At 42.5% G+C, this 12556-nt stretch overlaps 1 protein-coding gene across 1 annotated transcript; it reads left to right on the plus strand.

Annotated features, from left to right (window-relative positions):
- Window positions 1-24: 24 nt before the first annotated feature.
- RAD1 (RAD1 checkpoint DNA exonuclease) lies at window positions 25-5368 on the plus strand. Its single transcript, XM_053932336.1, has 5 exons — window positions 25-267; window positions 1798-1906; window positions 2528-2786; window positions 3133-3231; window positions 3563-5368. The coding sequence occupies exons 1-5, from the start codon at window positions 73-75 to the stop codon at window positions 3744-3746; spliced, it is 846 nt and encodes a 281-aa protein (XP_053788311.1). The 5' UTR covers window positions 25-72; the 3' UTR covers window positions 3747-5368.
- The last annotated feature ends 7188 nt before the right edge of the window (window positions 5369-12556 follow it).

A 12556-nucleotide genomic window follows, 5' to 3' on the forward strand; every position in this document is an offset into this window, starting at 1 on the left:
CGTGTGCTCGCTTTCCCTGTGCCCGCGCTCCGCTTCCTGTGCTCCCGCCTGCTGCGTTCCGGGCGCCCGACCATGCCGTTCTCGGCACAGCCGCCCGCCAGCGGCGAGAGCTACGCGCTGTCCGCCAGCCTGGACAATGCCCGGCACCTGTCCAGCCTCCTGCGGGCCGTGCACTTCCAGGACCACGCCACCTGCCTCGCCACGGCCGGCGGGCTGCGCGTGACCGTGGAGGATGCCAAGTGTATCCAGGCCAACGCCTTCATCCAGGTACGGGGACACCGGCGACGGGGAGGGCACGGCTGCTGCAGACCTTGCACAGGCCCCGGTTACCGCCGCCGTCGCAGCGCCGGGAGGACAAGGAGTCACTGGACAGGGTCCGGCGGAGGCTGCAACGATGATTAAAGGACTGGAGCATCTCTGTTGTGAGGAGAACCTGCAGGAGCTGTGTCTGTTTAGTCTGGAGAAGAGCGGACTGAGAGTCTCACCAACGTACATGAATGTCTCAAAGATGAGTGCCAAGAAGATGGTGCCAGACTCCTTTTTATGGTGACCAGTGGCAGGAAGGAGAGCAATAGGCATAAAATAAACTACCGAAGTTTCACCTCAACACGAGGAAGAACTTATTTACACTTAGGGTGGTAGGGCACTGGAACAGAATGCCAGGGAGGTATTGGAGTTTCCCTCTCTGGAAATATTCAAACCCTGCCTGGATTCCCATGTCACCTGCTCCAGGTGATCCTGCCTTGGCAGAGGGGTTAGACTGGATAATCTCTAGAGGTCCCTTAACCCTAACAATTCCATGTGTTCACCTGTGGAGAAGGGGAGACTTTGCTGGAACCAAGGCAGAGGTGCCTGAGCTGGCATGGAGGAAGGGCCGTGGTGGGGCTGCCCTTGTTTATAGGTGTCCATGCTGCCAGAATTCCAAATCCTGCACCACTACATCCCTGAACACCTAACAGTGTAGTGGGTTTGCACCCTCGTCTAATGTATTGGTGCCTGCCAAACTCATGCTCCTTCTGGCCGTGCTGTGCTTAGTTGCACAGCTACTACTGCTGCTCATAGTATCCCTCTTTAAGTGTTTTTACAGCTCATCCCAAAGCTAAAAGGTTGGATTTATGTCAACTGTGAAAGAGTACAGATTCGCAGACACTTGATTGAAGAGTCTGCTCAAAGCACCTCAGGATGCAGTTTTCCCTCTGGGCTGCCAGGAGAATATGAAATTAGTTTTCCAAAAGCAGCTCATGCCACCCTTCTTTATTTCTGAGATACTCTGTTCTTGTAGGTGCTACAAAGCAGTAAGTGCCAGTGACAGACAGCATAGCATGGAGCAGTTTATCCCCATCAGGGTAGTCAAAGGCAGGATTCAGCACATATTTCAGAGTGGTGAAGTCACTGTTCTGTTCTTAAGTACTAGTATTTGGAATGTTTATTCATGCTCTGAGCATTAAAAATGTGAGTATTGTCTCTGTAGAAGGGTGACACATTGTACAGTTCCATGAATATTTCTAGCTCCATAAGTAAGCAGCTCTAGGTTTTACTGTTTGTAAGTTGTACTTAAACCATAATAGACAAGTATTTAGGATTTGATGTTTATATGCCATCTTACCTTGTTTCAAGTGTGGTTTGATTGTGTTTTCCTAGTTTAGAGGATGAAGACCCATTTTTCTATAATCAGTGCTGTGTTGCATGTAGAATCACTTTGTGTTGCACTGATTTCTGGATGGGAAACCCTGAAGTTTAAACTGTAAAATAATTGCAGAAACTCCCAACTTTTCATCTCTTTGCTTTAACTTACAGGCAGAAATTTTTCAGGAATTTTCCATTCAAGAGGAATCGGTGATATTCCGGATCAGTTTGTCTGTTCTTCTGGACTGCCTCACCATTTTTGGAACCAGCTCCTTGCCAGGTGTGGTATATTTCCATGAATCCACAAAAGGTTGAGTTGGTGCTGCAGGATGTGTACTCATGTGGCATGGAGTGATACCATGGCAGCTTTCTGGGCAGTTCTACTCTTGCAGCTCTGTGTTGAACTCCTCACTCATCTACAGTTTTGGTTGTCGCTGACCTAAAGATCTAAATTGAGTGTACTAAAGAGCACTGTGATTTTGGGAAACCAGAGATTCAGGTGGTGATAACCTGCAGCAGGAGGGTGTGACCAGAGCACAAACTCAGCTGCATTAACTTCAGTTTGAGTTGCACAAGTAACAAGAGTAGTAAGGAAAGATGATGTGAGCCAGAGAGAGCCACAGGACCATGAGGATTTTCCAATTCCTCTAAACTGTTTGTAGTGTGTCTTAATTGTCAGAGCTGGTGTTCCTTGTCTGGTGGTTGAAATTATTTGGATTTGAGTTGTCTACACACAAGTAATTTAATTCTACTGCGTAACCATTACCATTTCAGAGAGTATCTAGGAGGCAGCACTAAAATTGATCTGTGGTCCGTGTGCCAGAAAAATGTGAGTTTTCTAAAGTGATCAAATGTTCTAGCTATGGTCTCTGCAGAATGTATATTTCATTCTCTTTTTCAGGAATTTCAACGGCCCTTAGAATGTGTTATCGTGGATATGGGTATCCCCTGATGCTGTTCTTGGAAGAAGGAGGAGTAGTAACAGTGTGCAAAATCAACACTCAAGAACCTGAGGAGTTGTTAGATTTTGATTTCTGCAGTACAAAGGTTGTTAATAAAATCATCCTGCAGTCGGAGGGACTACGAGAAGCATTTGCTGAACTGGATATGACCAGTGAAGTTCTGCAGATTACCATGTCTCCAGATAAACCCTACTTCAGGTACTAGAAATGGCTTTCAACTCAAATGTTTGTGCTTGGCTGCCTTTGGTGAGGAGTGGAAGTCTTCACGGTGGAGAGAGGGAAACTATTTTAGAATACCAGTTCATTTCAGGAAGAATTGTATAGCAAATCACAGTATGTTCTCTAATTAACATAGTAATGAGTATTTTGACAACCTGGTAAATATTTGACACTGGTGTGGACAGTTTAACATTTTTGATTAAATAAAGTGAAACAAACAGCAGTGTTTTGTGATACAGTCATGAGATATGTACAGTGACTCATTTTAATGAGTTTGTACAGAGCTCTCATCAAGTGTTTTGAGATTGTGCTTTTTGTCTTCCAGGTTATCCACTTTTGGAAATGCTGGAAGTGCACATCTAGACTACCCTAGGGACTCTGATTTGATGGAAGCATTCCACTGTAACCAGACCCAGACAAATAGGTTAGAAAGAGACTGATGCTCTCTATGACAGATCATGTGTTCTTGATGGGAAGTTTAAGAACTGCTTTTGCATTTCTGTAACATTTATTTTATTAGTATGCGGGACAAAAATACTGCCCATCTGATAAAAGGCTGTGTCTGTAATCAAAAGCTAAGTGCTGACAATGACAGTTTAATGTTGTTACCAGGTAAAGACCAAATAAGTGTGTTCCTTATTGTTTTTCTTTCATTCTGGGTCTTTATTCATGACTAATGTTGCAGTTCCTCTTTGCACAATGTATTTTTTTCATATTACTGAAATAATCTATAATAATAATATTTTCTCCTGCAGGTACAAGATATCTTTGCTTAAACCATCCACAAAGGCTCTGGCTTTGTCTTGTAAAGTGTCCATTCGAACAGATGCTCAAGGATTTCTTTCACTGCAGTATATGATTAGGAATGAAGATGGACAGATCTGTTTTGTGGAATACTATTGTTGCCCTGATGAAAACATCACTGAAGCAGAACTGTAGGTGTGTGTGCTGGTGTCTGTAATATATTTTTGGTTATATAAAATATTATATTTTTTTACAAAACTTAATGAAAGCTGTAGATTTTGATAGCATTAATACTGTCTTTATTTTTTAACTCTGGAGTAAGAAAGCTGAAAACTTTCATTTTCTTGCACTGCAAACATTTCTTAGCCTTGATTCAAACTGAAGATGAAAAAGCAGAAAGGGGAGTTGATGTCCTATAGACACTGCTTCTAGCACAGATGTTAAAGTACTGTTTGCATTGATGCTTTTTGTAATGCTGTCCAAGAATTTTTGTTTGTGTTATGTTTTTTTGTCTTTGGCTTCTAGTAAGCAATTACACAGGGGAAAATCTGAATACTAGTTGTATATTAGCCAGTTAACTTTCAGTGACTTAAAACCAAATTTGTCTTGAAAGAGGACAATATTTTCAAACAGATCTCTTAATAGCAGCAGGTGGTTTCTTGCTGGCAAAATGCTGACATGTTTTGTCAGTGAAGCCACTAGGCTTCTCATCTTGATTAATTCTTAATATCACTCAGTTCCTTAGAATTCTGTCTGACACCAATTTACCATTTTGTCTGCAAACTGATGTTGAATCGGTAAATTAATATAGAAGCCAGGATTTACTTACTCATTACTCATAACTGTTCTGGCAATGTCATTGTTTTGGATCAATAGTTTATTACACATCTGCAAGAATGCTGCAGCTGAACTGTTTCTGTGTATTCATGTCCCTGTTCCTACTCTGCTGCTCTCTACTGGTGGTGTTAAGAATCGTAAGAGAGAAAAGTTTCATATTGAAAATTTTTTTGAAATTCGTTTGCCTTCTCAGCAACCTTTTTCAGCAGTAGGAGTCGCTGCTAAACTGCAGCAGGGGAATATCTGCCTGTGTCCCGTAGAGTGGTGTATTCAAATCACTGCTAAAAACGGGGCTGACCTTATGCTCACTGAAAAGAGAGTGTGGTTCCTGGGCAGCTTTCTGCAGTGTCCCACCTCCAGAACAGCAGATGGGTTGTGTTTAGGTCAAAAGTCCACATGTCCTTTCACACCAACCTGCCCAGAACGGGAAGTACTTGGGAGCAGCCAGGCACTGGATTGGATGCAGAATCTGCAAATCACACACAGAGACTGAGCCCTGCCTGCCTCTCTGCTATGGGATATGATCAAAGAGTCAGCAATCTGCAGGTAGTTTCTACAGCTTTAGACTCTGGTCAAGTTTTGTTGTCTGAAAAATGAGGTCTTTCATTGTTTTCTATGGAAAATAGCATGTTCAAATGTTACCAAGTTGATTGCCCCACAGTTCAACAGAATCCTTTGGGTTTATTTTAAGTTTAAAATGTTTTTGTGGATAAATTTTCACCTCTTGATTATGCCAGCAAAAGTGTATTTTTGGAATGCACAGTGTTATCTGTTCACTTTTGTTGTTTTTTGTGCAAATCATCCATTTATTGCAATAAAGCTTACAATAAAGTTAATTGTTTGAAAATTATAAACAATTACAAATTTTTGAACTACAAGGCTGACATAGATACCTGATATTCTAAATTACTCTTATTCACTGGGGTTTTTTTCCAAACTAAAGTATACCCAGGTCAAATATAAATGAACTTCCTTCTGGCTTACTGTGTCAATTTCTTCAATGAAAAAAAGCTTATGGTCTCATTGGGAATTATTAATGTTATCCCTGACTACTGAGTATCAAGGATGATTTACATAATCCCTGGGTGACAGGATAAAAATGAAGTAGAACACACCATTTTCTGGGTATGATTTATTTTAAAATATCCGAGTTTCTTGTATTGTGTTCAGGAATTGTGGCTTAACATTTGAATTTTTATATAATTGCCTACAGATGTATTGTGTTACTTCTTGAAATAGTACTTTTAATGATTTCTTCTATGGCCTACCAACAGTAATCATAGAAGTAATACCCATAGAAGTTAGAACACCACAAAATACCAGAAAATAACTTGCATTTAATAAATATTAGGTATTAAAGACACACATGGTTTATGCAGGAGTTAATGTCTGTACCCCAAATGGGCTGAGTCCCGGCCTGGGCTCACAGAGGTAGGGAGGTGCTTGTGCACTTTTAACTTAATGAATATGGTTTTAGGGGAGACAAGAACATGGAAAATGTGGTCTACAGACGGTGCTGAAAGGCAGTGAATTGATTTAGGATCCATCTGTGATGTATTCAATTACATCTCTGCATTCAAACACAGTAAAATAAAAAGGGTGAAGAGGAGGATGACAACTGGAAGGGCACTGCATCTTTTTGACCTAGTAAGTTACTTAAAATCTGTAGATATCCACTGCTGCATCAGATTTCTTGCTACAGTTTGCAAGGATCCAGAACTCAGGTTACCTTTAGTACATTTTGTCTCTGCTGTTTAAGAAGACCTTTCCCCTGGCCACCTACAGGAAACCTGCAGCAGAAGAAATGTTCAATTCATGTTTTTTTACTTTAGTAGTATCAGAGAAGAGGCTTGTCCTAACTCAGATTTTGCCCACCTGCTTTCTTTTAAAATGGTGCATGCAGGTACTCAGAATTACTTGTCTTGTAAAGTAAATCAATTCCTGGGGTGGGAGCAGTTACTGCTGCCTTCCACCCAGGTTCAGCTGTGGTAGGTGATGCCTGGCAGTTCTGATTAGCAGCATTTGGGGCTATGGGCATCCCACATCCAGAGGCCACAAAACTGGCAAGCGATTTTCCCTCCAATTATTTTGATTTGTGATTTTCAGAGTAGGAACTGACCTCAGGTCTGCAAGAAGTCACTTCTTTGATTCTACCAGAAAACTACTGCCAATAGGCCTTGGGTCTCCACCAATCTTTGAAGATTCCAGAAGTCAAAATAATGCCTTTGGCTCCTGACAATCTTTATGCAACAAAACAACAACAGTGCTGGTACTACTTTTGTCTCCTGCCTCTCAACATACTGAATTTTTGTGTCTCCTTGGCTTTCTACAAGGATTTGGATCTGTATAGAGCAAAATTCTCCAGGGGGAGTTCAGTTCTATACCTCTGTTTCAAAGTTAGTGGTGGGAAAGAATCAGTTGTTTAGTTTTTATTTAGTTCAGTTGTTTATTATTTACTTACACATGGATTTACAAGGAAATGGTACTCTTACATACTTGACTAGATGAGTCTTTAGTGAGATAGTAGAGCAGCTGGAAAACCTGAGATAAGCCATATGCTGTTTACTGTAGGTGTCTGTTTTTAATTTCATTTTGTAGCAGCTTGAAGAATCCAGCAGGTGGGTCTTACCAAAATAAATACTTAGAAACTGTGTGTAGTAGCACTAAGCAGAGCTTTTGCTGAACTGTAATGTTAAAGAACACTAACACTAATCTGAACAAATACAGAATTATTTTTAAAATGCTGCTATTACAGAATAGTTGCTTGATGCCTTCTTGTTGAGACAAAAACTCATTTTTATGTGAATCTCTCTTTGAGTGGGCCAGGACTGCTTAGGTATAAACGGAAGAGACAACAGGTGGGTTCAGCCTCTTTCTACCCTGCTTCTGCCCTTATCTGGGTCTAATGATAACAGGGCAGTGCATTAGCATTGCTACAGCTAATTGCAAGGGCTCTTCCAGGCAGAGAGTGTTGGAGGGAGATGCAGCCGGGTGCCCCACACAGCTCTGATTTCTGTGGAATAATAGACTCTCACAGAAGTGAGAAGTGAATGTCCACCACAATTGTGAACATCAATCTGTCTAAGTATTCTGGAGGAATGCATCCAGGGGAGTCTAGAAAAAGCTGCATTGCCCAGGAAAATCTTCCCTTTTTAAATACCATTGAAAATCTGAGCAGAGAGACAATGGGAATTTCACTCTCACTTTCACCCCCACCACATCAGCATTTGAGGTGGGGTAGTGGGTGGGGGGGCTGGGTCTGTGTGTAGATTAAAACTCTCAATGGAAAACTGAACAGCCTCCTACCCTTTCTGGTTCAGATGGGACTGTGGAGTTGACCAAAAAGGAGCAAGTGAGCAGAAAGCTGAAGGTCTGAGATAAGAAATCTGCCTGAACATATGTTTGGATTTTACCACATAAAGGCCAGTGGAGTGCAGTAATGGGTTTGTAACATAAGGGATGCGTGGAACAACTCCACCTAATTAGACACTTGCACCCCCTATTCAACCAGAAAGATTTAATCCATGAAACAGAAAGCAGCTAACAAGCCCTAAGTTATGTCCAGGTGTTAGAAAGATAAATTACTTGTTGGCAAAATTGCCTTGTTAGGCTTCAGTGATCTCATACCTAGGGGGAGTTTAACAAAGCTCGGGAAGTAGGATAGTAGGTAGACACAAAGAATGCAGAACTTTAAAGCCACAAGGACATATGGCAGAACTCCTGAGATAAGGAAGAAACTAATAAGGCCAACTCAGCAACTGTGCTGAAACTGACTTGGAGTGGGTAGAAAGAATTCCACCAGGGAGAAATCATGACAGACTGACTCATGGCCCACTATGTCAAAAGAAGATGAAGACTGAGGGTTGCAGACTAATTAGCATAAGAACTGAGGATCATTAGCTGATAGAAGATAGAGTACTAATTAATAAGAGAACAATGTCTCTTGTAAGCCGCGAACATTAATGCCTACGTTTGCTAATGTTGAGGGATACATCTGGTGCAGACAGCTGTGTTTGCGAGCTGAATTCGAGGTGCAGGTTGAGCTCTGGGTGGGAGCACAGAGAGAGACAAGAGGCTGTGAACTGCCAACCAATCAACTGTGATTGATTAACAGAGGGCACAAAGCCTGGTGAAACCAGCCGGGGTGAGTGGATACTGGGAAACACAGCAGAGGCTGGCAATTGAGACATTTTGGATAGCAAAAGAGATGAAGACGGGTGATGCCAGCTAGGTGAATTGACACGGAGAGGGTGGCACGTGCCAACTGGAAAGGAAGAGCTACACTTGCATCTGGGTAGATCTGCCAGATCGGTCCATGTCTCACAAACGGGACAGGACCCTGACTGGTTGCAGACTTAGGATTTATTATTTGTCTGTATCATACAAGCAAAAAGCAAGAGATACAGGAAAATAACAACATCCATGCAAACACAGATCAGAGACAAGATGGCAACCCATGCAAAGCCTTTTTCTACATATTCATTGAACCAATAGCATAAAAAAAAGGTGTAAAGTCATTATACTCTAACCAATTAGAAAAGGACACACGTGTGTTTAACATTAACAAAAGGACTTCTATGAACCTCAAACAATACACAATAATTCATTATTTAAGATGGAAACGTCTATCTTTGCAAAGCATATATCTAGGACTTTTCACATCTTGAACTATCAGTAAGTTCTTGTTCTTTCTTGTTCCTTATGATAAATATAAATGTATTTACTTGGTTCTTAACTTCCTAGCTTCCCATGAGAAGGTTTAGAAATTTCCCAGCCTTTCTCAGCTTTAGGAAGTGTCTTTTACCTTTTTATGTTCCTACAATTCCCCCTCTCTTTTTCAACCTTCTTTGATAAACCATCTTTGACTTGTCACTTATTTACTGCCTTGCGTTACGTTGCTTCACTACTGTATATATTTCTTACCCTAGGAAAAAAATGTTATAAATTTTCTATATAAATGCACTTTTTTGGTTTACTTTAAGCTCTATCACTTTAAGTTAAAGCATTATCAATGCTGTGTAAAATCAGGTTTAGTATCTGCATCAGGTTTTGACAAATCTCAACCTTTCCAAGGTCTCAATTCAAAGGCTAAATTTGTGAGTGATTTTAATTCAATTGCCTCTGTGAGGTTTTGTGAACTTTCTGCAATTCCCCTTTTTCCCTTTTTGCATTTTTCTCTTGGACAACAAAAACAACTTTGATGAGTTGGTCCGTAATTTGTCGTGAACAATGAAGTGCACAAGCTATTATCATCAGTGTCAATACCACAACTATCAGCAAGATTACATGTAACTTGCAAAGTTGCCTCGATCAAGGAGACAAGCCCCACCCATCGAACAAATTGTCCAACCATGTTTCCTTGTTTTTAATCTCAGATGTCAATTCTTTAAGCTTTTGTATACTTTTGTGAATGGATTCAGAATGATCAGACAAATTCATGCAACACATTCCGTCGAATTCCTCACAACCATGTCCATGTGCCAGTAAAAGAAACTCAATTGCTGCCTGATTTTGGAGCGTGGCCTGTCAGACTCTGCTGATGTCAGTCAGCATGTCACTGAACACACTGGATGTGGCATTTGTTTGCTTACTCAGCCAACATCCAATCCTCTATTTTTGTCTCAATGCTGCTTCTGAAGCAATTCCAGGTAAAAAGAAGCTTGCTGAAAATCCTTTGGGCCTTTTTCCATGAACTGAAATCACTATTGCAGTTTTCTGGGTATATGTGACTAGATCTTTTGTCCCTTCTTGTCCTATCAATACTGCTTTAACACTAGGTGCTATCACAGTGAGCACGCCAATGCTACATGGCCCGCCTTCAAGGAATGATGGAATGCCTTGCCATGCTCTATCTCCACAAATGAACCAATAATCCTTTGGTAATTTCCATGGATGAAAATTTTCCGATGGTTGAAAAAGACTTTTCTGGATTTGAGTGAGACATAGATATAGTATCTGATCCTGCAGCCTTGGCTAATGTGACCCAGACATTTGGTTTTGGTTGTTGCACAGGAAAATCTGCATTACAAAAAGCAAGCAAAGCTAGAAAACACAAAGTGTTTTTTCCTCCATATCTTTTTTGTTGAGCTACCCTTTGGCAAAAAAATTTTCCATATATCTGAACTTTCAAACTGTATTTTTTGGAGAATTTAGAATGTCAATTTTTTAGAATCCAATGACAATAATAAGTCCTTCTTTTTCATGTTTTTGCCAAAAGAGCTCTACGAAACAAACCCTTCACACATTTATCATTAACATTAAATTGAAGTTCACAGATTCCACAGGTGACACAGGAACACCAGGCGTGACCTGTAGTCTCTCCGTTCAGCTCACGTCTGCGTGCTCGCTTCTTCACTTTTGGGCTTGTCAGCATGTTCTGGTGTGCGATATGGCTTGATGTTCTTTGCTGGAACCCACTTTGGTCCTCCAGGGTGTAAAATTCCCTGGGGTTCTTTTTTTGGGGGTCCCTCCTCGGAGGCATCAGCATGAGCTGTTTCTGTGTAAGTGTGCCATGAATAAATGGCTTTGTGGAATGAGATGTCTGAGACTCTTTCATGGGAAACCTGGGGTTGAGCCAGCAAGGTAACCTGGTCTGGCTGTGAGTGGAGTGTTTGGGATGTCAGCTGCACTGAGCTTCACTGGAGCCGCCCACTGTGAAGGAAATTCAGTCCCAGCTGTGAAAGTCTGGCACTGGGAGTGTGACTGCCAGAAAGGCTCAACAATGGTCAAATTGGAGAGTTTCCTTAACACTGTAGTGTATAAATAGTAAAAAGTTTTGAGAGTTGGTGTGCTTGATTTGTGGAACACCACTGAGCACCCAGGCTTGTGCCACTGGAATAAATAATCAGTGTTTCTCTTGAGTGTGCAATCAGTTGCTGGTTGCACTCCGGGAAATGAATCTGATTTTTTCTAGACCACAAGCTGGCCAAACATGTTTACTCTCCTAATAAACTAACCAGTGGCATGGAACAGGTTTTGGAGGAGCTGGGGTATATCCAGGCTGCAACTGCAAGCAGTCACTCTCCAGAGCTGACCAAAGCTCCCAGAAAAGGTGTCAGAGAGGCATGGGCTGCACAATGCTGCGCAGGGCTGTCCGGCCTGCCTCTTCCTTCATGCTGCAACTCAGCCTGGGTGATCCTGGTCAGCTTTAAATATGCAGATATTTGCAAGGGAACAGGGTGCCAGACAGCCACTGGCCAAAGCATCTGTGGAGGAAACTCTGCTGGCCTGCCCCTCACCGGCCGTCAGATGGTGACACGAATTCTTTGTGTGGCAGCAAGGGCAGGAATTTTAGAGACACTCAGAAAACCACACAGCCACTCTCAGGCAGTGCAGGGCTCCGCACACATTCAGTGGACAATGCAGAAGCACCACAACCAGGGGAGCGCCTGGACCTCTGGGACCTTCCCGCAGGCACCTGGCTCTGAAGTACTTCACAGGTACATGTGCGCCAGCTCTGCAACATCTGTCCAGCTGTGCTCACACCCAGCTATGGCCCCACCAATTGCTGAACGCAGCGCCACTTTTTTTGGGACCTGCACATTGAACAGCAAAAATCCAGACAATCTATTTCTAGGAGTAGGGCAGTGCAGATCTTTGTGCTTTGAGTTGTCACTCCCCACCATTTTCCAGCTGCGAGGGAGTCTCTGAGAGGAAGGAATTCCAGGTTTTGTTCTCAGGAATGTTTTGAGTTTTTTTTTCTTTTTGTCTGGAAAATGCAGTTTAATCCAGCACCCCCCTTGTTCCCCAGACTCTTTGGGGGATGACTCCTGGAGGACAGTAGAGCATTTACAAGAGAAGCAAATGCATCCAAAGATTTTTGGACAGAGCTTCTGAATGTGCAGCAAATGGGGACTGTTGCTGCTCTACAACAAGGAATGCAGGAAGACTGCTGTGGGCCCGAGCCCAGCCATCACTTAGGAGCATTTCAGCTAATCCCAAAGGGAAAAGCGACTACAGCAGAGCAGAAGCTTCCCATACAGGCACAGTGGTGTTTTTGATGCAGGCAATGCCAGTCTCCTGAGGGTCACTGGGTGTAGGCTACCAGCTGCAGCATCCACCCCGGGCAGGGTTAACACCAGCCTGCCGTAAGTGTGCAGGGCCCAGGCAGGAGCAGACAGATACCCGTGGGCTCCAGCCCTGAGCTCCTTGCAGGAGATGATGTCACT

The sequence above is a fragment of the Vidua chalybeata genome, chromosome Z, assembly GCF_026979565.1.
Source record: "Vidua chalybeata isolate OUT-0048 chromosome Z, bVidCha1 merged haplotype, whole genome shotgun sequence".
Classification (NCBI taxonomy): domain Eukaryota; kingdom Metazoa; phylum Chordata; class Aves; order Passeriformes; family Viduidae; genus Vidua; species Vidua chalybeata.

Coding starts and splice junctions, on each gene's coding strand:
- RAD1 (XM_053932336.1), top strand. CDS start 73: ATGCCGTTCTCGGCACAGCCGCCCGCCAGCGGCGAGAGCTACGCGCTG. Junction 1,907..2,527: donor TGGAACCAGCTCCTTGCCAG/GTGTGGTATATT, acceptor TCTCTTTTTCAG/GAATTTCAACGGCCCTTAGA. Junction 3,232..3,562: donor AACCAGACCCAGACAAATAG/GTTAGAAAGAGA, acceptor TTTCTCCTGCAG/GTACAAGATATCTTTGCTTA.